This window comes from Mus caroli, unplaced genomic scaffold, assembly GCF_978045245.1.
Source record: "Mus caroli unplaced genomic scaffold, Mus_caroli_1 scaffold_2, whole genome shotgun sequence".
Taxonomy (NCBI): Eukaryota; Metazoa; Chordata; class Mammalia; order Rodentia; family Muridae; genus Mus; species Mus caroli.
In genome coordinates, this window is record NW_028227257.1 from 167,474,358 (window position 1) to 167,498,918 (window position 24,561).

Below are 24,561 nucleotides of genomic sequence, written 5' to 3' on the forward strand. Positions count from 1 at the left end.
GGTCTGAGGCTAAGGTCCTTGGCATGGCCACTTCCATATCAACACCACACAATCACTCAGAACTTTACTCACCCGGGTCTCCTCCACTCCCCACAGACATGGAAATAATCTTATATTTATGATAAAAAATTAAAAATGAATTATACATGTGAGAAATATACTATGAAAGAAATGTATAGAGCTCTTGACTTGAATCCTATTATGAGTGGTTGGAAATGGCTCCCCTGGTGACAGTACTTAGTGGGTATATGGTTGAGCAGTTGGCAACAGAAATATTCAAAACCAAAACCAAAACCAACCAAACAAACAAACAAAAAAACCAAGGATGCCAGGTACAGTGGCCAACACAGCCCCAGAGACTGAATAAGGTAGACATAGGATAAACCAAAACCGAAACAAAAGAAATAAAATCCAAACAAACGTAAAACCAGACTAAAGTGACTAGAATCACAAAGATGAAAAGAAAGCAGTAAGGGACGTGCTAAGCTCTTGTCTCCATATATAAAGATAAAGAGATGGAGAGGTTGGGGTGTCTTCTGAGAGCCTGAGGTTATTATCAGTCCCTTAGCATTGTGCCCACCCCAGTGAGTGGCCACGACAGCACATCCACGATGAGAGTGGGAAGGAGAAGAGAGGGGATTGCATGCTGAGCTTGTAATCACGAGAGAAGATACTTCTGGAAAAAAAAAATACATCACATTTTCTTGATCTTAAAAAGTTCATTTAAAAAATCAAATCATTTTCTTGGCAGAAATATTGGGACCAACACTATCTCATGAGAGTTCCAGTGTTCTTAAAATGCTGAAATGCTGGCCACAAAGTGGTCAAATATACTAAATATATAATAAAAAAAAGTAATAGCCAATAATAATGATAATAACAATGATATAAATAATATCGTTATTACTCAGACACTCTGCCTGTTATCTCTCATCATCTATCCCTTGCATGCCATTCTCTCATTTGGGGTGACGCTACAGTCCTTTCCTCTCTTGCCCCGATCAGCCTAACAGTGTCTAAGATCAGGTCTCTTTGCTATTGTGTTACCCGTCAGCCTGCAATTCAATTCACAGGGAGTATGACTTCACAGTTCACACATTGAATGTTACCATATGGCCAGGCTCTCTTTTCCACCCTGGTATCGTCCAAACCTCCTTGTCTCAGAATATTTGATTTGCTTTGAGTTAAGATTTCATACTTAAATGGATTTTAGAGTCTGGAGTGTAAAAACAAATCTGGATAGTTAGCACACAGAAAGACACATGCGTGCATTCAGCCAAGGCTTTGAGACCTGATCTATTCCACATGTCAAAGCGTCTTGCTCACTCAGCTCTGCAGTTCACATTTAAAATTTCGTGTGAACTGTGTTTTGCAGCCCAGCTAATCTTAGCTCTCTGTACAGGAAATAGTTCCTTTACAAGAACTCAGGGTTTAATGAGTACTTTTTCCTTAGGAGCTAGTTCAACCTCTAAGTGCCATTTGCAATACTTCATAAGCCTTAGTTATTCGTTATATCCTGGGGCTCTGGGTTTGTAATACTCAGCATTTACAAAATGAATAAATAAATCCTAGAGAGACAGTCAGCAGTGCTCACTTGCTAAGGAACTAACCTTGCAAGCATGAGGGCCTGAGTTAAATTCCTAACCCATGTGCAGGAACATGTTTGTAATCCCAGTGCCTGGGGTATTTAGGACAGGAGGCTCCCTAAGGTCATCCAGACTATCCCAGTTTGTGAGCTCCAGGCCAATTAGAAACTTCGTCTCAAAGGAGGCAGATGGCATTTTTTCAGGATGACACACTAAGGGTCCCTTGGCCTCTACATGTGTGTGCCCCTTCACACACACATGTGTACCCTAACATAAATGTGTACCTGTATAAACACAAGCACCCACACATATACAGTGAAACAAAATAAGTCCTGGAGAAACATGAGCCTAGTTCACAGAACACTGGTGTTTTGCACCAGGACCTGTAGTTCCTTTGCAAATATGACCACCAAATTGGTGAATTTACTGTACTCCCTCTGCAAGATCCCATTGTGTGATATCCATGACTTCTTAAAAGAAGAGAAACTTGGTTACTACAAACCCGGTTTCTTTTTTTTTTTTAATTTTTAATATTTTTTAATACGTATTTTCCTCAATTACATTTCCAATGCTATCCCAAAAGTCCCCCATACCCTTTCCCCCCGCCACTTCTCTACCCACCCATTCCCATTTTTTTGGCCCTGGCATTCCATTGTACTGGGGCATATAAAGTTTGTGTGTCCAATGGGCCTCTCTTTCCAGTGATGGCCGACTAGGCCATCTTTTGATACATATGCAGCTAGAGTCAAGAGCTCCGGGGTACTGGTTAGTTCATAATGTTGTTCCACCTATAGGGTTGCAGATCCCTTTAGCTCCTTGGGTACTTTCTCTAGCTCCTCCATTGGGAGCCCTGTGATCCATCCACTAGCTGACTGTGAGCATCCACTTCTGTGTTTGCTAGGCCCCGGCATAGTCTCACAAGAGACAGCTATATCTGGGTCCTTTCAGCAAAATCTTGCTAGTGTATGCACTGGTGTCAGCGTTTGGAAGCTGATTATGGGGTGGATCCCTGGATACGGCAGTCTCTAGATGGTCCGTACTTTCGTCACAGCTCCAAACTTTGTCTCTGTAACCCCTTCCATGGGTGTTTTGTTCCCAATTCTAAGGAGGGGCACAGTGTCCACACTTTGGTCTTCATTCCTCTTGAGTTTCATGCGTTTAGCAAACTGTATCTTATATCTTGGGTATCCTAAGTTTTGGGCTAATATCCACTTATCAGCGAGTACATATTGTGTGAGTTCCTTTGTAATTGTGTTACCTCACTCAGGATGATGCCCTCCAGACAAACCCAGTTTCAATATTAGTTATCTTTCTTTAGGTTGTTTTATGGTAAACAATTAATAATGTTCCCCAGGCAAATCAAAAGTGATAACAAGCAAAATCCACTCCATGGTTCATTTGTGTGTTTATTTCCTACCCCTGTCAACATGTTGTTTTGGGATCTGTTCTGCTTGAGGCTCTGTTGATATGGCTTTGGCTTTGTAGGACCCAGACTCCTGGTTTCTCAAGAGGAAAAGCAAAGAATGTTTGAGTCACCCACTGACAGCCAAGGCCTCTATGTATACAGGTTCATCACAGCTACTCACATTCCTCAGGGCTGAGCAATTGCTGTGGCGAAGCCCACAGTCAATAGGAAGGATAAGTGTTCACGTTCCATCGGGAGGCATGGCAAGTCTCATGACAGAGAACAGATAGTCAATCCTTTCACATAAAAGCAGTCAGTAATTATGAAGTATGAGATAGTCTATTCTAGCTTCCAAGCACAAAGAAAAGAGATTTCTTTTGGGTGAGAGTACAAATTTACAAGTGCTTAGTCATTAAGTACAAGTGAATTTGGGATCAGTTCAAGCAGTTGATAAATTTTATTCCAGTATCTCGCTTTAAAATGTGATGGTTAAAGTACTGCTGTGCCTGAGGTCCAGAGAGAATACAGGCTTTCAGAATTAATAAGGTTTCCTTCCACAAAAAGAAATACAGCCAAAATCAATTGTACCTTCCAGGACTAGGGTCCTTGAGGCCTGAAAGCCTCTCTCATAACATCTGGATGGCAGCTGCATTCCCTTGCTAACGTCCTTGAGTTTCATTAATCAGGACCCAGGGGACCGGCCACTTCACCTAGCTCCAATGCTGCCTGGCTGTTTTTCTTCCTTTTTGTCATCTTCTAATGGACTAATAGAAATGAGAGACAATGATTGTAGAAGCAAATAGAACCCAGGGGATGAGAGCAGGGTACCATATTACTCGAGTTTCCTGTATTCTAGTCTTCAGGAGCAGCAGTATGTATGCTGCCTCTGTTAAAGACTGAATTGAAGATTGTGCACTCTCACATTAATTGATCAACAGGAATTTATCAAATACTATAAATGCCTATTTACAGGCTTTGTTTTGCTTGTCTTTTGGTTTGGTTTGGTTTGGTTTGGTTTTGTGAGATACTAAAGGGACACTTTCTTGTCCTCTGAAACTTGCTTTTCAGTCAAGTAGCATAACTTGACTTAAGAATGAGAAATTTGTGTTGCAGATGTCAAGAGCTTAGACTAAGGAACTGGTATAAGCATGACTCAGTGGAGTGGCATGCGATTCTCTCACATGGCTGACCTTTTAAAATAGCTTCCGTTCTTCCCTTTGCAGAACATCCTTGCGTATGGATCCACATGCAAATCTGTCTGCATCTTAGATGCTCCTATGGTAGCATTACAGGTTTCATGCCCATAATATATTACTGACAAGCATCCTTCTTGAACTTTGTATTTCTACTAGTTTTGGATGAGAGGAACAATGTCACAATATCCCACCAATCTTTCCCTTACTAGCTACTGCCTTTAACCTAAATAATTCTTAATGACCTTGGATTAAAGACATGTCTCCTGAGTATTCCATAATTCTTTGCATGTATCCATCTTAGAGCACTCCATAATTTCCTGCAAGTGTTCAGAGCACTTTTTTACTATAAGATTGCTGTGTGTCATTATTTTACTATTTTGAAATGAAGTTCAACTATATGTTTCCATGCACTGTATTAAAACATTGTTATGAGTAAATGTAAGGCAACAAAATAAATAACATATTTATTCCAATATGTGAGAAACCTGGGCAAGCCCCAGCTTGAGATAAAACACAATCAGCTGTTCTTCCCCCAAACTGCCAGGATTTCTCCACAATAAATGCACGCTGATGAAAACAGTATTTTTTTTTTCACTTGTGTTCCATTGATCATCCTGGAAAACCATGACTATTCAAAATTCCCAAAAGTACCTTGTTTGATACATAAACATGGACAACATTTTGTGCTTCAGAGCAATGAATGAAAATCACACAGGATGTCAGGGAACCCTTGGGAATGACCGTCACATGTCAGACTTTCTAATGAGGTGATTCTTGTTTGTTTGAAGACAGGGTTTTCCTGTGTAGACCTGGCTATGGTGGAACTCGGTTTATATAGACCATCACAAACATGGAGATGCTCCTGCTTCTGCCTCCCAAGGGCTGGGATTAAAGTCATGTGCCACCAGCGCCCCGCTCTATACTAGTCATGTTCCACCAACATCAGAATAATAGATAAAACCAAACAAAAACAAAAATAAAATTTCCCAGATTCCTAATTGTGGTACTGACTGAGCCACAGTGTTAAGTGACAGGACTGAGACCTGTGAGCACTGACCATCTCACGGGGCTCCTAGCAGCACAGAGCTGCTTAGTTAACAATACCTTGATAATGCTAATTGAGAGTAGATTAATATTGGGGCTACTCTGCCCTCTAGAATAATTTTATAAAGCTAGAATCTCGTGTATACTCTTTAAACAATTCTCAGCTGTGGAGCGTCTCTAGTGTTTCACCTTTTCAAATGTCAGAAATATCAAGAGCTTTTCTCAAGTCAATATTTTATTACCAGAAATCTTGGGAAATTTCACTGCCGTCTCACATATTCCTTTCCATCTCATTAGCTAGGCTTAGATGGAATAACTTGTTAAGATTATGAAGGCAGCGAGCTGGTGACAGATGGGGACATACGGGGCCCACTCACACAGGTCGTGGCCACTGAACTGAAAGGTGTGGAGTGTTGCCTTAAAGCAATTGATTGTATTGTAATAGTTTATTTCTCTTCTCTCTTCCATAGTCTTGCTTTAATGTTTATTACATGTATTTATTTATTTGTTTCATTGTGATAGTGGTAGGAGTTGTACTATAGCAGACATGTGGAAACCAGAGAACAACTTACAGAAACCAGTTTTCTACATCTACCATATCAGTCCTGGGGGTCCATCTCCAGCTGTCAGCTTTGGCCTTTACCCACCGAACCTGTCTGTTAGGTTTTAATCAATCAGGAATGCCAACAGGTGTTTTAGCACTTGAGCTATTATGTTGTTTGGTATATAAGGCTAGCAATAGTGTGCGCATTTAGTTTTCTAGAACTTTGTTTAGGATTCTGTGGAATTGATTCATGGTTTTAATTTTACTTATGCTGGGATTGGATAGTAGAGAATTGTGCTGTGCTTGAGGCCTTATACATGGGGAATTATAGTTCTTAAGAGGGCAGAAGACTTAGCAAATGCACACCATTCTCTCTGAGTGCTTCCCTCTCAGGGGCAGCAAGTGGAGAAGCTATCCAGCAATGCTCTGTTTTATCCATGGGGCAGTCATTCCTGTTTTCCTCTTCTTCATATCCTTTTACTGATTTATATAATTTTATTAAAATAGTTTATCTTGAACATTCAAATACATAGACAAAGAATTGTATACAGGATTGCATTTAATTAATTACATGTTTCTTAGACTGTGTGTTTGTGACTTGTTTATAAATTTTTTATTTTGTATACTTAGCAGGCATATTTTTTATTTTCTTATTAGATTTGTCTAAAATTTGCCTTTCGTATCCCCATTCCCAATCCTCCTTTAAAAATCTGTTCTTCAGGACATTTATGATTCTACTTTTTATTTTAATAATGAGGTTTAAATCTTAGCTTTTTATTTTTAATGGTTTTATTCTAAGTTTTTAGCATTGATTCTCTCTCACTCTTCTCTCTTTCCTCTCTCTCTCTCTCTCTCTCTCTCTCTCTCTCTCCCTCTCTCTCTCTTCCTTTCTCTCTCCTCTTCCTCCTCCTCCCCTCCCTTGTTCGCTGACCTTCCTCCTATCATTTTAAAATGTTTTTGGTAATGAACTGAGTTTATTCCTTGGATTGCAAATTCACTTAAACTTTCATTTTTTGATATGCTGTATTCATGGTTTTTGTTGATTGGGCAAATTGTCTGCAGGAACAGATTTATGGCCTCGTTGATATTATGGAAATTAAGACATTTTAAGAATCATGTAGCTACAGGCTGTATTGACTTAAGATTGTCATCAACATTTGATACCAGTTGTTTGTATTAAAACTGACCCACTGACTACTTCTAAGCGTAATATAGACACTACTAAATTAAAGTTGTATTTGTTTTGGTTGTGCTATTGACCAGTCTCCAAACACTACTATATCTACCAAAGTGACTTTCTAATTAGCAATACAAATTTTTCTTTAATTTTCTGCTTAGGTTGAAGACCATGACAGCCTACTTCGAAAGATCTGTGGCAATGAAACCTTGTTCCCCATTAGATCAATTTCTAATAATGTCTGGATCAGACTGAGAATAGACGCTTTAGTCCAGAAGGCTAGTTTCAGAGCTGACTATCAAGTTGGTAAGGAAACTTCTGCTTGTGTATATGTGTGTGTGTGTTTCTGTGTGTATGTGTGTGTATGCATGTGTGTACACCATGTGATAATAGAGGCCAGGGTGGGTGTTTTATCTCTTCTTCATTTCCTTTCCACCTTATTAGGACAGAGTCCCTCACTGAACATTGAACTCTACAATCCAGTTAGATTTGCTGGCCAGTTAGCTCTAGGGAGCCATCTAGCTCTGTGCTTTCAGCCCCCACACGCAGGGCTGGCATTGCAGACACACACTGTTGTACCCAGCTTCATGGGTGCTTGAGAACAGAATTCAAGCATATACAACAAGCACTTTATTGACTGAATCATGTTCTCATCCCTATCTATTTTTAAAATTATTTTATTATTTTACACGAATGGGCTTTTTGCATACATGAATGTCTGGGCACAGCATATGTATGCCATGCTCTCAGAGGCCAAAAGAACTGTCAGGACCCTTGAGACTGGATATACAGCTGGTTGTGGGCTGACTTATGGGTGATGAGAATCAAACCTAGATCCTCTGGAGAACATCCAGGGCTTTTAACTCCTCAGCCACCTCTCTAGCCCCCTAGCCATCCCTTCCTACTTGGTTTTTAAATGTCAAATTCACACACTATTCTAACATTTTAATTTAATTGAGTTATTCTATTTTCTTGAATGGCAGGAAAAATATTCCCACAAAAGTGTCACATTCTGCTGGTTTTTTAGACAGATTTGTAATGAAATTGAGGTCAAGAATTCTTTATTTCTGAGCTAACATGGTTATCATTTTTCTATTTACAGCTTGTGGGGGTGAATTAAGAGGAGAAGGAGTCATTCGCTCACCTTTCTATCCTAATGCATATGCTGGACGAAGAACCTGTAGGTGGGCCATCTCCCAGCCCCCAAGAGAAGTTGTTCTTCTTAACTTCACTGACTTTCAGATTGGAAGTTCTTCTTCCTGTGATACAGATTACATTGAGGTAAGAGTGAAAGACCACTGCATTATTCCTAAAGGAACTATATACATTTATGTGAAAAGGACTTGTACAGATCAAAATCTCACAAATATAGACATCAAATTTCCTAGCATAATGCTACTTAATAGAATTCAGTATATATATATATATATATATATATATATATATATGTGTGTGTGTGTGTGTGTGTGTATATACATATATATATACATACATATATGTATGTGTATATACATATATACATACATATATGTGTGCATATACACATATATACACACATATATACATATATATGCATGCATATGTATGTATGTATGTGTGTGTATATATATACATATATATATATATATATATAATGATGAAAGCAGATTTATTCTAATGTATGTAGATTAATATGTCCTAAAAATCAGTGAACATTACAGTACAAAATAGAACAGTATCAGTAAAGTGAAAAATAACATTATCACTTAATGGAATGCACAAAAAGCATGTGACAGAATCTACCTGCATCTTATAATAAAAACAGTCAATAAAAGAACTCTTTTACTTTGATAAGAGGCACCAAAGCTGCCAAGATGCCATTATACACAGTGATAGAGGTACCAAATGCTTTGCCTCAGTGACTGGTTGGTAGACAGCCTTGTCATCGCCACACTTCTGCTCAGCATTGTACCAGAAATTCTAACTAGGGCCATTATACAAATGTAAAATATACCCTGACTGGAAAGCAAGAAATAAAACTTGTTCTGCTCGTGGCCCCAAAGAAGAATGGTCTGCACTTCCTCCACAGTTACCGGCTGCCATGAGCTTCACCACAGGCAGCAATTTTCCAAATGGGTATTTAACAAAAATTAACTTGGCTGTATCTATTTTTCCTTAGATTGGTCCCAGCTCTGTCTTGGGATCTCCTGGAAATGAGAAGTTTTGTGGCACAAACATACCATCATTTATAACATCTGTATACAATGTTCTTTATGTTACATTTGTGAAAAGTTCTTCTATGGAAAATCGTGGCTTCATGGCTAAGTTCAGCAATGAGAAGTTAGGTAGGAGCATGTTTCTCTCTCTCCTTTTATGCTGCTATCAGAATAAATGGTCAGTTGTACAGGGATGTTTATGTGTGTAAGGCTCTGGGTTCAATCCCTACCTCTGAAAAGAAAAGTTCCTTACAATAAATAAATTATATAAAAGTCAATTTTTTCCATGAAAAATTATAAAGTACACTTAAAAAAAAGACTATACTTTCAACAAATACTTAACAATAGTTATCGCATACCTACTAACGAAAGAAACTAAGTTATTATAAGTCACATAAAAGAACAGCATTCTCTCTTTGCACATTTAATCAATGATAAGCACATTTTATTTTGGAGCCCATGCAGATTAAGATTAACTGTTGTAACGATGATTATTGCTTTTATTTTGGGACTCATGTAACTCATTTATTAACTTCTGTGATGATGATGATTGTTTTATTATTACTAATTATTACTCAGAATGTGGAAAAGTTCTCACAGAATCTACTGGAATCATTGAAAGTCCTGGTCATCCAAATGTCTACCCAAGCGGTGTAAATTGTACCTGGCATATAGTAGTCCAGCGCGGCCAACTGATTCGTTTGGTATTCAGCTCCTTTTACCTGGAGTTTCATTACAACTGTGCAAATGACTACCTGGAAGTTTATGACACTATTGCTCAGACGTCTCTTGGGAGGTGAGAATGTTTGTTTTTTTATGCTGAACTTTGATTGTATGGTGTTTATATTTTTGCACATAGATGAACAGAGGCTATAATGCACTTAAATCATTTTATGTCCAGTTTATTTTACTTTATAAATTAGCAACATATTTTGACCTTACATACCATTATATTTTGAAGTAAATAAAGTGCATAGAATAGTAAGGTCGGCCTTACTGATGAATAGTATACATGACTTAGTTTAGTCACTATTTCATGGGCAATAACACAAAATATCCACGTGGTGCACATTTATTAAACAAGCAGTATGACTTTGAATATAGTCACCTTGCTATGTAATAGATATCTCAGAATTTCTTCTCCTTCATATCTTGAATTACCTGTCTTTTACCAACACCTTTCCTTCTTTACCCCTCCCCCAATTACTCTAAGTGCTGGTAGAACCATTCATTACATTCCCTACAACTTTAGAATCATATATCAGTGAGATCATGTGGTACTTCTGATTCTGTACCTGGCTTATTTAACTTAATAATCATGCCCTCCAAGTCTACCTATTTTGTTCTGCATGGCAAGATTTTATTCCTTATAATATAGTGTTCTATGGTATTTATATCAACACCACATCTTCTTTATTCATTCATTCATCTGTGGATGGATACATCTATTGATGTATGTCTTCAGATAGTCTCTGTAGTAAGATCACTTGACCATAAGATAGTTAACATTTTTAATTTTAGAGAACTTCTATATAGCTTTCCACAATGGCTTACTCATATACCCACTAACAATGTATAAGGGTTATTTTTTTCCCCAATATTTCCCAACAATTCCTCTCTCTCTCTCTCTCTCTCTCTATATATATATATATATATATATATATATATATATATATATATATCAACAGTATATATATATATATATATATATATATCAACAGTAATAATGGAATGAGATTGTGTTGGTGAATGAGAATCACCCCACTGGCTCATATGTTTGAATGCTTGATCCCCAGTTAGTGCAGCTGTAGAGAAGGATTGGGAGGTGTGGGCTTGTTGGAGTAGATGTGGCCTTGTTGGAGGAGAGATGTCACTAGGAGTAAGCATTGAGGTTTCCAAAGCCTACTCCAGCCGCAGTTTTACCCAGCCTGCTGGCTGCTGATCAGGCTGTAAAGCCCCAAACTAGCACTCTAGTACCATACTGTCTGCTTCCTGCAATGTTGATAATGGACTAGCCCTCTGAAACTGTGATGAAGGCCTCAATTAAATGCTTCCTTTTATCAGAATTGTGTTGATCATGGAGTCTCTTCACAGCAATAGAACAGTGACTAAGACAGTGATAGTGTACCAGTGTGCTCTTGATTTTGCGTCTCATTGTTGATGCATAAATAACACCGATTTCTCATAGATCCATGATTCATCACTATGCCTTGTTTGTGATAATTGCCTATTCAGGGCTTTTGTCCATTGTTTTTATCTGAGTATTTGCTTCCTGTTGATAATACTAAGTGATTTGTAGTCTTCATATTTCTTGGGTATTAACTGTGCTTCTCCATTGTTATGTAGTTTGCCATTAATTCTCGTTCTATGGGCTGAGTCTCCCTTCTGCTGTGTTCTTGGCTATGGGGAAGATTTGTATATTGCTAGAATCCTACTTGTCTGTCTTGGCTTGCCTGTGCTTTTGAGGTTGTAGCTATAGAAATCCTTGTCCAGACCAATATCATAAAGTGTGTTCCCTGTGTTCCTCTAGTCTAGTCACTTCATTTTTCACACTTAACACTATTTGAATTGATTTTTATCTCATTTTTTTTGTATATGTATGTTTTAGTTTCCCATTATTTAGTACCAGATGACTGTGTATAGTCTGTAACTCTCTGTATTGATTTTCCCATGTTTCCCATACCTTCTAGATCTATTTGATAGTTATAATTATTTTAACATCTTTATTCATTCAGTGATTATATAATTACTTGTTATGTTTTAGCTGCTTATTCTCTCTTATTATGAGTTGTACTTTCTTTCTTTTTATATTTGATAATATTTGATAGACCGTTCAGAATTTTTAATTTTATGTTTAGGACACCAGCCATTTTACATTCTTGTAAATATGTATTTGGACTTTGTCCTGGAATGTGTTAAGTTACTTGAATCCAAGTTGGTCCTTTCTAGTTTCCCTTTTAATTAATTTATTTCCTATCCTTGAGGTTTTTCCCTTTTCATTTGATATTTAGTATCTTGTGAAGCACTTATGTATTTTCCCTAGGGTTTCAGATGTTTGAGTGCAAAGTTAAACCTGGCCTCTATTATTATGTTTGTGTTGAAAGTAGAGTTCCTCTAATTGCTTTTTGAACATGTAAATATCTATCTATCTATCTATCTATCTATCTATCTATCTATCTATCCATCTATCTATTGTTTACCAGTTTCTTGGCTGTATGTATGTCCCTGTATCACATGCATGGTGCCCACAGAGGCCAGAATCTGATCCCCTGAACCTGGAGTTTTGGACAGTTACTATCTTCCATGCAGATGTTGGGACTTGAACCCATATCTTCTAGAAGATCAGCTAGTGCACATAACTGCTGAGCCATCTCTTCAGCCTCCTCTGATTGCTTCTCTTTAAAGTCCTTCTTGTATCTTCTTTTTTTTCTCCTCTATTAGTTTTGTAAGCATTATCCTTTTAAAATAGTCTCTAAATTTCTTCCCTCGGTCTTTACTGCTCCTCACCTTCTTTTGCTTCTTATCTTAGTATTCCATCTAAAATTGTCTTTGTCTTTCTTTAAAGTAATATATGTATCTTCTAACCATGACAAAATGCAGTTTCTGCTGAAGAGAATAAGCTTTAATGATCATGTCCCAATTTAGGATGCAAGACCATGTGTGCACAGTTATTTAATCTATCTGCCTTCAGTCATATTAAGATGATAACTCTCTGTTATCACTAAAATATTATTCTACATCAAACTTATTTAATTTTCCTGCTTCTCATAGTCATCATTTTAGCTTATTTTTGGTTCCATATTATTTTCCTCTCTTGTTCCAAGCATGCATTGTCTCTAGACTTCTGTTTTTCTAAGCTCTTCCTCCTACAGGTGTTTCTCCAGATGAAACACCGTGGCACCATGTCATGTGTTATAGCTCTGTTTGTTTGGGGGATTATGAGGATAGATTTTCTGAGTAAAGCTCCCTTTGTCCTGAAGGAACAGAGACATGGTTTACTGATCACACTCTTACCTCTTCATAAATGAGCTGTTTAAAGACAGCAGACAACTTACACAGAGGTCACTATCCAGGCACTGTTCTCAATGCCTAGCTACAGTGATCTACCTGATCCAGATGTTCAGAATGATGTGAAGTCTACAGAGAAGATGACCCAGAGCAATTAAACCATGTGTCCAAAGTCACAGTGCGCCTGAGTGACAGAGCTATCTAGGGCTGTGCTGGATGGGTTTTTGGATGCTTTAATGTGGTAGTAAACATAGTAAAGGAATATAATTCCTTTAGCATAGGTCTATGAAAGAGCTGCTCAGCACGCTAACAGCAGGTGACTGCAGTCTGTGCTTCCTGTCTCAGAACATTTTTCATGTATGTTAAGGCATTCAGCGTGCCACACAATTCTTCCACTGTGTTTCTGTTATTACTGAAATATACTTGGTTTCAAGGTTGATGTGAAATAGATAAGAGTCCATTATCATTTGTATTGTTTTCATCTTTACATGGCCTATTGTTCAGAATATAAGTTCAAATCTACTAATCTGTGTCTCTCTTCTTTCTTTATTTGGAACAGATACTGTGGAAAATCCATCCCCCCTTCTCTTACCAGCAGCTCTCATTCAATAAAGCTGACATTCGTGTCTGACTCTGCTCTTGCCCACGAAGGCTTTTCCATAAATTATGAAGCAATTAATGCATCATCAGGTAACATTTCCTCTACTGCAAAAGATGTTTAATATCTAAAACACACAAATACTTACTTGGAATAAAGTATAAAGATAAAATCCACCTGATTAAAAATAGGGTAATTCTGTTAGCTAAACTGTGTGCTCCTTTAGGGATTTGGGACCTTAATGTTTATATCAGGGTTAGAAGATGTTTGATACAGAAAAGTACCATTCAGTGCATAGCTACAGCTGTCACATGCTACCCTTACTTGCCAAGCATTCCACAGCTTGGGGGATTTTTCTGGGCCTGGACATATTCCTCTTGAGAGTCTTTTGTCCAGCCACCTTTGAGGTGTTTATCTTCTTAAACCTGTATTCCTAACAGAAATACAGAAAGAAAAAAATTCTTACTCAAAATCCCTAGCCAGCTTTTCACTTATTTCTTCTCTAGAAATTTTGGTCACTCTACTTTAATCCAGGCAAAAGGAGTTCAGCTTCTGTGTTCTGGAAGCATGGCTTTAAACTACAAACTGCGAGAGAAATGCATACATGGATCACTGGTAGAATTCACTCTAGCAGATGCCCCATTATCTAGCCCAAGCACATATAGAGGCAAGGATTTAAAGTATGGTGTGTTGTGCTATGTAACTGACATTTTCACTGAACCTTATTCAAATGGTTAACAGCCAAAGACCAAAGTGGATGTCTCAGGAAATTACAGTGTATACACAATTTTCTCTACTTCTGTAGTTTCATCTCTCATATGTTTGGTCCCAAACCACACCAAACATTCGATTTGGAGTAAATCAGTTGAACTCTGTGGAATACAATTTTCTTATCTGTGTAATTAAAAGATAAGATTTAATGATCTTTCAATGTTTTCTGGTTCTAATCTTCTGTGAACACAATTTTAATTTGCTGCATGAATAAACTGCTTATTTCTCAAATAGCATGTAATTTGGGCAGTACCTCCTGAAAATGTCATGGTGTTCTCTGCAGTAATATATAAAAATGAAGCATAGTTCTGTAATGACTGAAATGATTGTGTTATCACTACACTAGCTTGGGAGGCAGTATGAAGGGAAGAGACAGCTAGGAGCCATTAATATAACCTGGGGATGAGGAGGATAAATTTAAAATTTAATGAAATTGTTCAGAAAGATAAAATTCCTATAAAACTCATCAAAGCAATAGGTCCAGTAGACAGGAAGGGAAACTGATACAGAGAGTAGGGAATGGAACGTGCTCAGTGCCAGCATGTGCTCAGCATGCATGACTAGGTTCAGTTCCTCCAAATACTTCTAACATAAAAGAGGAAACGGAAGGGAGGAAACCCCAAGGTCTCAAAAAGAAGACACTGAAGGAGCAACTACAGAGACTATACCCCTGCTTCCCTGTGTTAGTCATGACTCCAGCCCCTACTTGCTCTAGACAGAGCAGAAATCACAGAAAAGAGAGTGCATCCTTTTCACTACTTGACTGATGACTATGTATCAGCCTTTTTTTGAATGAACTCATAGGACTGGTTAACACAGTCCCACCATTTGAAATAGCAATCAGATGATGAGACCCAGAAAGTCATATGGGTGGCTGGATTGCATGAGTTGTTGAAGCTGGTCCTGTAGTAAAGCTCAGAGCACAGCTGGCTCAGGAGACCGGAATAGAGGTGGTGGTGGTCAGGCAGTTGGCTAATGTTCCCAGGAGCTTGGGTGAAATGAGCTGCTGACTGGAAAGACAGAGGTGAGGACTCTCTTCAGCTAGTGTCTTCTTCTGGCTAATTTCTGTAGACTGAAACATGTCGGATAAAATCACCAGAGGACAGGCAATCATTGGCCTGTAAGCTATTTCCTTGTTCCAAAAGAAGTCATTTTTGGAGTAACGATGATGGTTTGGACTGCTGAGGTCTAGTTTCTTAGCACAGCCCATGGACATTTCCCTTGACTCTGGCCTGCTTTCATTTAATAGAGTCAAATTTTCCTGATTTGAATCCTATTACCCTTCTATCTGTAGTTCCTGCAATAAGTCTATGATGTCAGCCTTTAAACATGTGTTTGGGAGTAAGGAGATTGGCTTCTTGTTCATACTCTGACTCCCTCCCTAAGCATTTGGCTGCAGCTCTCATTCAAATATTCCTGAGAATATATAGAAAACAAAAGACATAACAAAAGTAACGATGTTGAATAGAATCTCATAAGAACTCTTTACCACTGATTATGACATCTAACATTTACTAGCATGAAGTAAAATATTTGCATATTGAGATAATATAATTGGTATACTTTGCAATTTAAATTATTATCTGATATCCTATAACAACTATTACTTATCCACTGTCTTAATATAGAACTAGTAAGTGAAAACTTTACAAGTATAGATGAAAGAATATTTATATAACGACTATTCCATTATTCTTCAAATTAATTCCTGATTCACTCATGACTATATTCATTAAAGATATGAATGAGAAAAAGAAAAACAGTGGAAATTATTAGAGGTACCATACAAAGTTAGACTTCACTTCATGAAACCTGTCTAAAAAGCTCAGTAAGCATGATTGGATTTTATTTTTATGAAATAGAAAATATAAGTACAGTCTTCCCCAATTAATCTTTGAATGGAGGCGATATCAGTCTAGAATGTTAAATCTGTCATCCCAAGAATAAACACCTGTCTGGTTTAAGAGCCAAACTAAGCAAACAGGCTTCACTGTGCTGCCTGTTTCTGTTGTCATTCTCTCCAGGGCTGCAGTGGAACTATGAGGAATGTTTCTTACATTTTACAAAGAGAGGAGCTTCAAAATTACTCAGGGAAGTAGCTAGCATGGTCCAAAGCACAATCTTATGAGCAAATATCCATATAAAAAGGTGAATCCACTGGGATTTCCTTCTGTCCTACACTACCGTGCAAGTTCTCATCAGTCACCTTGGAGTGAGCCCAGAAAAGGAAGGCAAGGGAAGTGACAACCAAGAGGGTCACTAGGGATTTATTTCAAAGAAATGGGCAGAGCACATTCTGTGTCTGTTCTTATATCTCCGTGTGGTAAGAGCAACGCTCTCAGATTAGAATGGTCATTTTAAAACATCTTCAGAAAGAAGAGATTAGCTCAGATGTTATGATTATAAGCTCAGATACCATGGTTCAATTAGAAATTCTAATTAAGGTCTTTGGTATAGTTTTACAGAACAAGTCAAGCAGATCTAGTTGAATTTTGCCTTTATTATTTCATTTAAAAACTGTTATAAAAGATAGTAAAGAACTATTATACTCATGATTGCAGGTCTTATTCACTGCAGATTGAAACTAAGGCCAGAGAGTGTCTGCTGAGTGACAGCTTGATACTGGCTTGAAGCAGCTTGGGCAGGTTTCAGGCTTCCCTTGCTTGTATACCTCTATCTGAAATTTCTCATATTACATGCTCAAATATTTTTGAGAAGGTTTTTTTAAAGGAAATCTATTAATCTCTAAAATAATTTCCTCTAGTAATTCTTAATTTTTTAAAATGTTTCGTTGTACAAATAATCCATCGATTCTCTTCTAGGTTTTGTGTGTGTGAGTGTGTGTGTGTGTGTTTGTGTGCATGTGCACACGTACACATGTGTCTTTTGGGCCTTAGAATGAAAACAGTGCTTAAGTGGGATATTCTTAATCCCTTACAGGCCTAAATTGACATTTCCACTGTAGAAAACTAGGAATCGTAGGCTGAGGGATGGCTCTGTGGGTAAACTATCTGTTATGTATGCATGAGACCTGTGCCTAGATCCCAGGTACCCATGTAAAAAAAATAAAACCAAGCCTGGAAGAATACACCTGTGCTCTCAGTGCTGGAAGGGTAGGGGCAGGAAGAGTCCCAGGGTTCTAGGTCAGATAAGGAACCCTTTCTCCATAATTAAATGGAAATATGATTGAGGAAGCCATCTGACAATCAACCTTTGGTCTCTGTACATTCCCATCACACTAGTACACATGTGTACACACATGTACACATACCCCAAAAGAGAAACTAGGGATCATTAGAGAGTTCAAGATTTGAAAAGAGTTCAAAGTTTATCTAATGTGTTCAATCTAAATGAATTTTAAAGCTAATCTCAAAGTCTCCTATTCCTCTTCCACATCTCTTTAACTAGACGTGATGACTATGCTGTTTCAATATAAAAATAACATTATGATAGGCTGGAAGGACCGTTCAGAGATATGTATGTGTTTAGACCGCACCAGCTATGTTAAAAAGGTAGATATGCATGTGTGCACCTATGATATCAGGGTTGGGAAGGAGGGCACAGGAGGACCCCTGGGATTTTCTAAACAATCAGGCAGGCAGAATCAGTGAGCTTTGAGTTTAGTGACAGATCCTATTTCAAAAATTAAGGTGGATAAGTGATGAAGGAAGCATTGGTATTGATATATGGCCTCCATGTGCACATACAAACTTGCACATGAATGTGTATATATACAGAGACACACAAATTATATTACATATGTAAATGACATGGCTTTGTCAGATTTAAAATGTGATTGCTAATATCCCCCAGAGTTCTGTAATAGCTTCTCTGCCTTTATTCAACATCATCTGATATGTCATCCGTGGGGTCAAAGAAAAGGCAGTGACTGTAATCACCTGGCAGCAAACTGTAGCAAAATGTTAGATTGCTCTTCCGTGAGAGAGGAAAATGTGTAATTTTATCTTCCCTCACATCTTTGCTTTGAAAGTGTAGACTCCAATACACAATGAAGGCCTCTGATGTTTCCATATCAGTTTATTTTATATTTAGAAAAGCAGTTCTCAAACTATGAGTATCAACCTTTTTGTGGTTGAACACCTCTTTCACAGAAGTCACCCAAAACCATTAAAAAGCAGATATTTACATTACAATTCATAACAGTAGCCAAGTTACCATTATGAAGTAGCAACAAAATTAATTTTATGGCTGTGGGTCGCCACAACATGAGGAACTGTACTAAAGGGTCTCAGCATTAGGAAGGCTGAGAACCAATGATGTAGAGAATCTGAGATGATATGCATTCACTCAGAAACCAAGTTTTTACATGATCTTGGGAACTATGGCTCCCTATGCAATGGATTCCCCTGTCCACAGTGCCTATCTACCCTCTTCTTGTGCCTTAATCTCAGGGATCCAATATTGCCATGGCTTTGTGAGTTGAAGGACTCCCCGTGATTTCCAGTTTTCCCATTGGCCACCTTTAATTCTATGAAAGTGCTTAATCAGGCAGAAAGACATGGTCATTTTTAGAAAAACGTAGTTTTGTAATTTTTGTATTAGTCTACAGAGTTTATTTTTGATGGTTAGTATATTGTCTTTTGTTGGGTATCTATTAACCTGCATGTGTGCGCGTGCGCGCATGCGTGCCCATGCATGTGTGTCTGGAATGCAAGTGTATTCTTGATCAGATGGTACACTCAAGTCTTTTTTCCTTCATTTTATGGTTAATGGGCTTCTGTTTTCTATATAGAAAATGTTTGCTTGTCAAAATTATGAGAACATCCCTCTATGTATCTTTTAGAAGTTCTATAGCTTGAACTTTTAGGTCTAAAATTCATCTTGATTTCCTAGTATGGTGGTCTAAGTTTCCAAGTCCATTCACTTATGAAAGTGATATTTAGTGGAGCGAGGCCATGCCTTAAACTCATCTCCCCCAACTCTACCTACCCCCACCCCAACTCTACCTACCCCCCCCCCACACACACACACACTGGATTTCCTTTAACCCATTGCTGACAATTGTCCAAGTATATTACATGTGTGCCTCTGGAATTCTTACTCTGTCCCATGATGTTCATATTGGGTCTTATAGTAAAAGGACAGTCTGTTATACAATATTATTGGCTTCAGCGAGATTTTCACAACAGCATTTGCATTTCAAAACTTTTCTTTTGCTGATCTTAGATCCTTTATATTGCCATACACATTTTAGAAACTGCCTTTTGTTTTGTTTTTGTTTTTGTTTTTTTTTTACCATTTAAAAAAATTGACTGAAATCCTGTTGAATTCATAGATCAATTGGGATCTTGGGACATCTCAAACTATGTCTTCCACTCCATGAGCATATTCTAACTTGTTAGGCATACTTTCTATATTTCTATGAGCACTTATTTAAAGCTCTGAGTGTTGATTTTTGCATTTTCCCTAGGTCATCATGTGCTTTATGCTGTTTTATGCTGCTTTGTGCATTATATTCCAGTTTGACCAATACATGCATATTAAACTGATTTTCCAGATATTAATCATGTATTATGTAGGCTTTTAAAACTCAGTACCAACTATTTTTTGGATACAAAACATACATAAATGGTCCCAACTCTGAATTGCTGTTTTGTGCTGTTCTTCCTTTCTCACTCTTTCTTATTGCAGTGAGCAGGACTGTACAGTGCTCAGCAGAAGGGTGAGGCTGGTCATACTCTATTCTTCATTTTGGCAAGAACACATTTAATCTTCTATTCTTTAAGAACAATGATGGGATCTCATAGATTTCTGTTTTTGTCTTGTTTATTGAGAGTCTTCATCAAGGATGGATGCTGATTTTTTCCAAATGATTTAATCAGAAGATTTTTTTTTTAAATCCAGTTAATATGATGGATTACTTAGATTGATTTTTCCCACATCAAAAAATCTGATACTCCCAGTGTGAACAATGCTTGCTATAATATCATCTTCACATTCTCTGGAACTATATGCTTAAGGTTTTTTTCAGGTATTTTATCTGTATTTATGAGGCATGTTTATCTGTAGTGTTCTTGTTGCAAGTTTGTCTTGTTTGAGCATAGCAGTAATATTTGGTCTTATTAAATGAGCTAGGGAGAATCATCTCTTCTTATTTCCCAAGTCTGGGTGGTTTTAATATTTCCTTAATTTGCTTGACTATCACCAGAGGTTATTCGAATACATTGTTTTCTTTGTAGAAAACTTTTAATGACAGAATTTCTTAGCCTGTTGTGGCCATGGAAGGTGTTATTATTTTCTTTTGAGTTAGCTGTGGCAGTTGGTAGCTGGGAACAAATTTGTTAAGTTTATCACACTGTTCTTTTACTGACTGGAGATTCTATAGTGATTCTTCCTCTTTCACTCTTTTTTTTTTTTAGTAGATATTTTCTTCATTTCAAATGCTATACCAAAAGTCCCCTATACCCTCCCCCCACCCTGCTCCCCAACCCACCCACTCCCACTTCCTGGCCCTGGCATTCCCCTGTACTGGGGCATATAATCTTTGCAAGACCAAGGGCCTCTCCTCCCACTGATGGCCTACTAGGCCATCCTCTGCTACATATGCAACTAGAGACACAAGTTCTAGGTGGTGGGGGTACTGATTAGTTCATATTGTTGTTCTACCTATAGGGTTGCAGAACCCTTTAGCTCCTTGGGTACTTTCTCTAGCTTCTTCATTGGGGGCCTTGTGTTCCATTCAATAGATGACTGTGAGCATCCCCTTCTGAATTTGCCAGGTACTGGCAGAGCCTCACAAGAGACAGCTATATCAGGGTCCTGTCAGCAAAATCTTGCTGGCATATGCAATAGTGTCTGGGTTTGGTGGTTGTTTATGGGATGGATCCCCAGGTAGAGCAGTCTCCAGATGGTCCTTCCCTCTGTCTCAGCTCCAAAATTTGTCTATGAAACTCCTTCCATGGGTATTTTGTTCCCCTCTTTCACTCTTAAAAAATAACAATTCATAGTCTTTCTTCTTCACTTGAACACTTGTGCTAAAAATCTATCAAATTTAATTTTTAAACAATGGGGCTATTTTTTTATATCGTTCTCTATTTCTGTTTCATTTTATTTGATTTCAGTTCTCACCTGTGGTTTTCCTAACTGTATTTCTATTTGTTTGTTTGTTTAACTTGTTTCTGGTGAGAAATTGTTCAAAAGGGAGGGGCATGAAGCCTGTCTTATCTTCGACTGTAGCATGGTGGTCTTCTGTGTTCTATTGCATAAGGATTTCCTCAGAGTACAAGTTCTACTTAGGGAAGAGTGCACACACAGGGGTACTTCCACCTAGCCAGATTCAAATAGTAGTGCTCACAGCAGATGGCTCTCAAGTTCTGTTTACTTTTCTTCTGTAGATTGTTTGGGTCAATATTTCTAATTTAGCCTGATAAATTTTACTTAGTAGTATTCATAACAGTATGAAGCTTTTAAGATAAGCCTCTTTCCTTTCTCATTATTGCTCCCTCTCATTGCCACCATCTTTTCTTCCTTTCTTTTACCTTTATTCACTTCCTCTTTTCTTGACTTCCCTTTGAGCGAACAAGCACTGTGAGCTTCCTCAATACAGTAAAGCCTTGATTTGTAAACTCAAATATTTGATGACTTTTTGTTACTCATAGATAGTAGAGTCTATTACATTTTATATGTATCTTTGTGTTCCCAATACCAATGATAATTCTCCCCATCATGGATGAATATATGGCAGCAATTGAGGAAACATAACTGCCATCCTCAGCCTTTATTTCACTTGCAACAAAGTATACATATTAGCTGCTCTCTACAGTTTTTAGTCGGGGATTCTGTTACTCCAAGGCCCCAGATTTAGGTCATTACTGAATGAAATTTGAAGCTAGATGTATATCACAATTAAGCCAGACTTTCTTTGTCAAACATCTCAGATTGTAAGAGTATAAGGGAGTGACTGGTTGGTTATTGAACAGAGTCTGAGGAGACTGGATAGGCAAAGTTTCCACAAACTGGAGCAGTTAGTGCTTAATTAGGATGCAGCATTCCAGGCAGACTTCTGATAATCTCATAGGAACAGTTAAACTAACTTACTCCTTGTAATTACACTTCTCTTTGGCCTATTCTGTTTGAAATATATTGGGGATTATTGCTACATATGTTTGGCAAGGCAGATTTTTTAGCTGAATCAAACAATACCCAAGGTCGGCAACCATCTCCATCATAGAAAAGAGGGAACTGATATCGGGAGATGGCATGGCTTGCTCAAGTAGCTTGTAGATACTCAAGACAGGCTTTGATAGAAGCCTTTCAACTGTGGGTGTGCACAGCCACACCTAGCTCTGGCCTCCCACTCCTTCTGCATGACCAAGACTCCTACCTGGTCAATTCTCATGAATGCATATGCTTATAAAGGGAAGTTATGGAGAGAATTACAGAAATGAATAATTTCTAACTCTCCTGATATCTGTGTAGTTTAACCTAATTATTGTTTATGGTAATTTTCATGAATTAGAAAAATTGTAACACTTCTAGGACTCTGTCATTCTGTCAAAATACATGTAACTATGTCTTTCTTATTGTTAAGATTTTAGCATTTGATTGTATATGAAAATTTGAAAACTTTTCAAGATGAGATCAATCTTTAAATATTAAAAAATACTCCTGAAATTCAAGTACAGGGACACAAATTAATGCATTGTATACTACTAGACACATGCAAGTTATAATGCTTCCCATTTTTCTCTCTGTTTCCTTTCACAGTGTGTTTATATGACTATACAGATAATTTTGGGAGGCTTTCCTCCCCGAACTTCCCCAACAATTACCCCCATAACTGGAACTGCGTCTACAGGATCACTGTGGGACTCAACCAACAGATTGCATTGCATTTCACAGACTTTGCCTTGGAGGACTATTTTGGGCCAAAGTGTGTAGATTTTGTAGAAATCAGGTGTGTGCTTTTATTTCATTATAACCTTTATTTTGATTAAAAATCTTCAAAGAAAAGATTAATTTATAGCAGCTAAACACTTGGTTTCACTATTCAATGAGTCATCCTTTAAAAAGATACCTTTAGATTTAAAATTCTCAACACTTCTTAGGAAAATAATTATGTCTACAATAGTTCCAAACACAACAAATATGTCATACTACTTCTTGATGATTTCAAAATCAGTAAGAAATATGTAAGGTTTTTCACTAAAAATATTGATTTATACTGTCAATAACTATAGTTTTTATATTCTGTATCCTCTGATGTACTTGGCTGATGTCTTTAGAAAGAGAATCTCAAATACATGCTCTACTCAGATGGTATAAAGATGCCAGACAAGCCATAAATAATAGTTATTGTTTCCCCCACACACACACCCAAGGTCATGCAAATCCTAGTTAGTAAAGAACTAAGACCTGAGAATTTAACATTCTGTTTTTTAAGTAGTGACGTCAGCTGAGGTGATGAGCTGCTCCTCTGCATCCCCCATGCTTAAACATATGTGTTTATTGTACGCTGCCATCAAATTGTAACTCAGTCCACTTTCATGTCTCTCCCTGTCACAGAGATGGAGGTTTCGAAACATCACCACTCATTGGGATTTACTGCGGCTCAGTTTTCCCTCCCAGAATCATTTCCCACAGTAACAAGCTATGGCTAAGGTTTAAGAGTGACACCGCACTCACAGCAAGGGGTTTTTCAGCTTATTGGGATGCGTCATCAACAGGTAAGTAGCAAGGATCTTACATTTTCCTGGAGAAACCAAGCTGGTCGTGTTTTTCATTTGTCATGCTATGTAGCCACCTGTCAATTTTTCTAGCTATCCTTTATCATTCATCATTCTTTATAATACGCTCTGACATCCTGGGTATCTTTGGAGTCCTAGCAGCATACATTTTGAAGGAAGAGGAAAGTTCTACTTCCCCGGGAGACTTCAAGCTACTCATCTTGACTAGATAAAGGAAAGCACATGAATGTGAAGCAGAGCTTTATATGACTCCCTGCTTTCTGATGCTTTAAAGAGGAGCACAGGTTGGATGGTGGGGGTGAGCCCCTATGATCTAGAGATAGGAAGCAG

The 24,561-nt window shown here is 37.8% G+C and overlaps 1 protein-coding gene across 1 annotated transcript in view; it reads left to right on the plus strand.

Moving 5' to 3' along the window:
* The window catches only part of Cubn (cubilin), a 222,434-nt gene that overhangs the window by 46,547 nt on the left and 151,326 nt on the right, over window positions 1-24,561 (plus strand). The window contains exons 18-24 of the mRNA XM_021155681.3: window positions 7,114-7,258; window positions 8,055-8,233; window positions 9,111-9,276; window positions 9,727-9,943; window positions 13,715-13,845; window positions 23,252-23,441; window positions 24,050-24,210. Coding sequence (XP_021011340.1) covers window positions 7,114-7,258; window positions 8,055-8,233; window positions 9,111-9,276; window positions 9,727-9,943; window positions 13,715-13,845; window positions 23,252-23,441; window positions 24,050-24,210 — 1,189 coding nt within the window. The remainder of the gene's footprint in view (window positions 1-7,113; window positions 7,259-8,054; window positions 8,234-9,110; window positions 9,277-9,726; window positions 9,944-13,714; window positions 13,846-23,251; window positions 23,442-24,049; window positions 24,211-24,561) is intronic.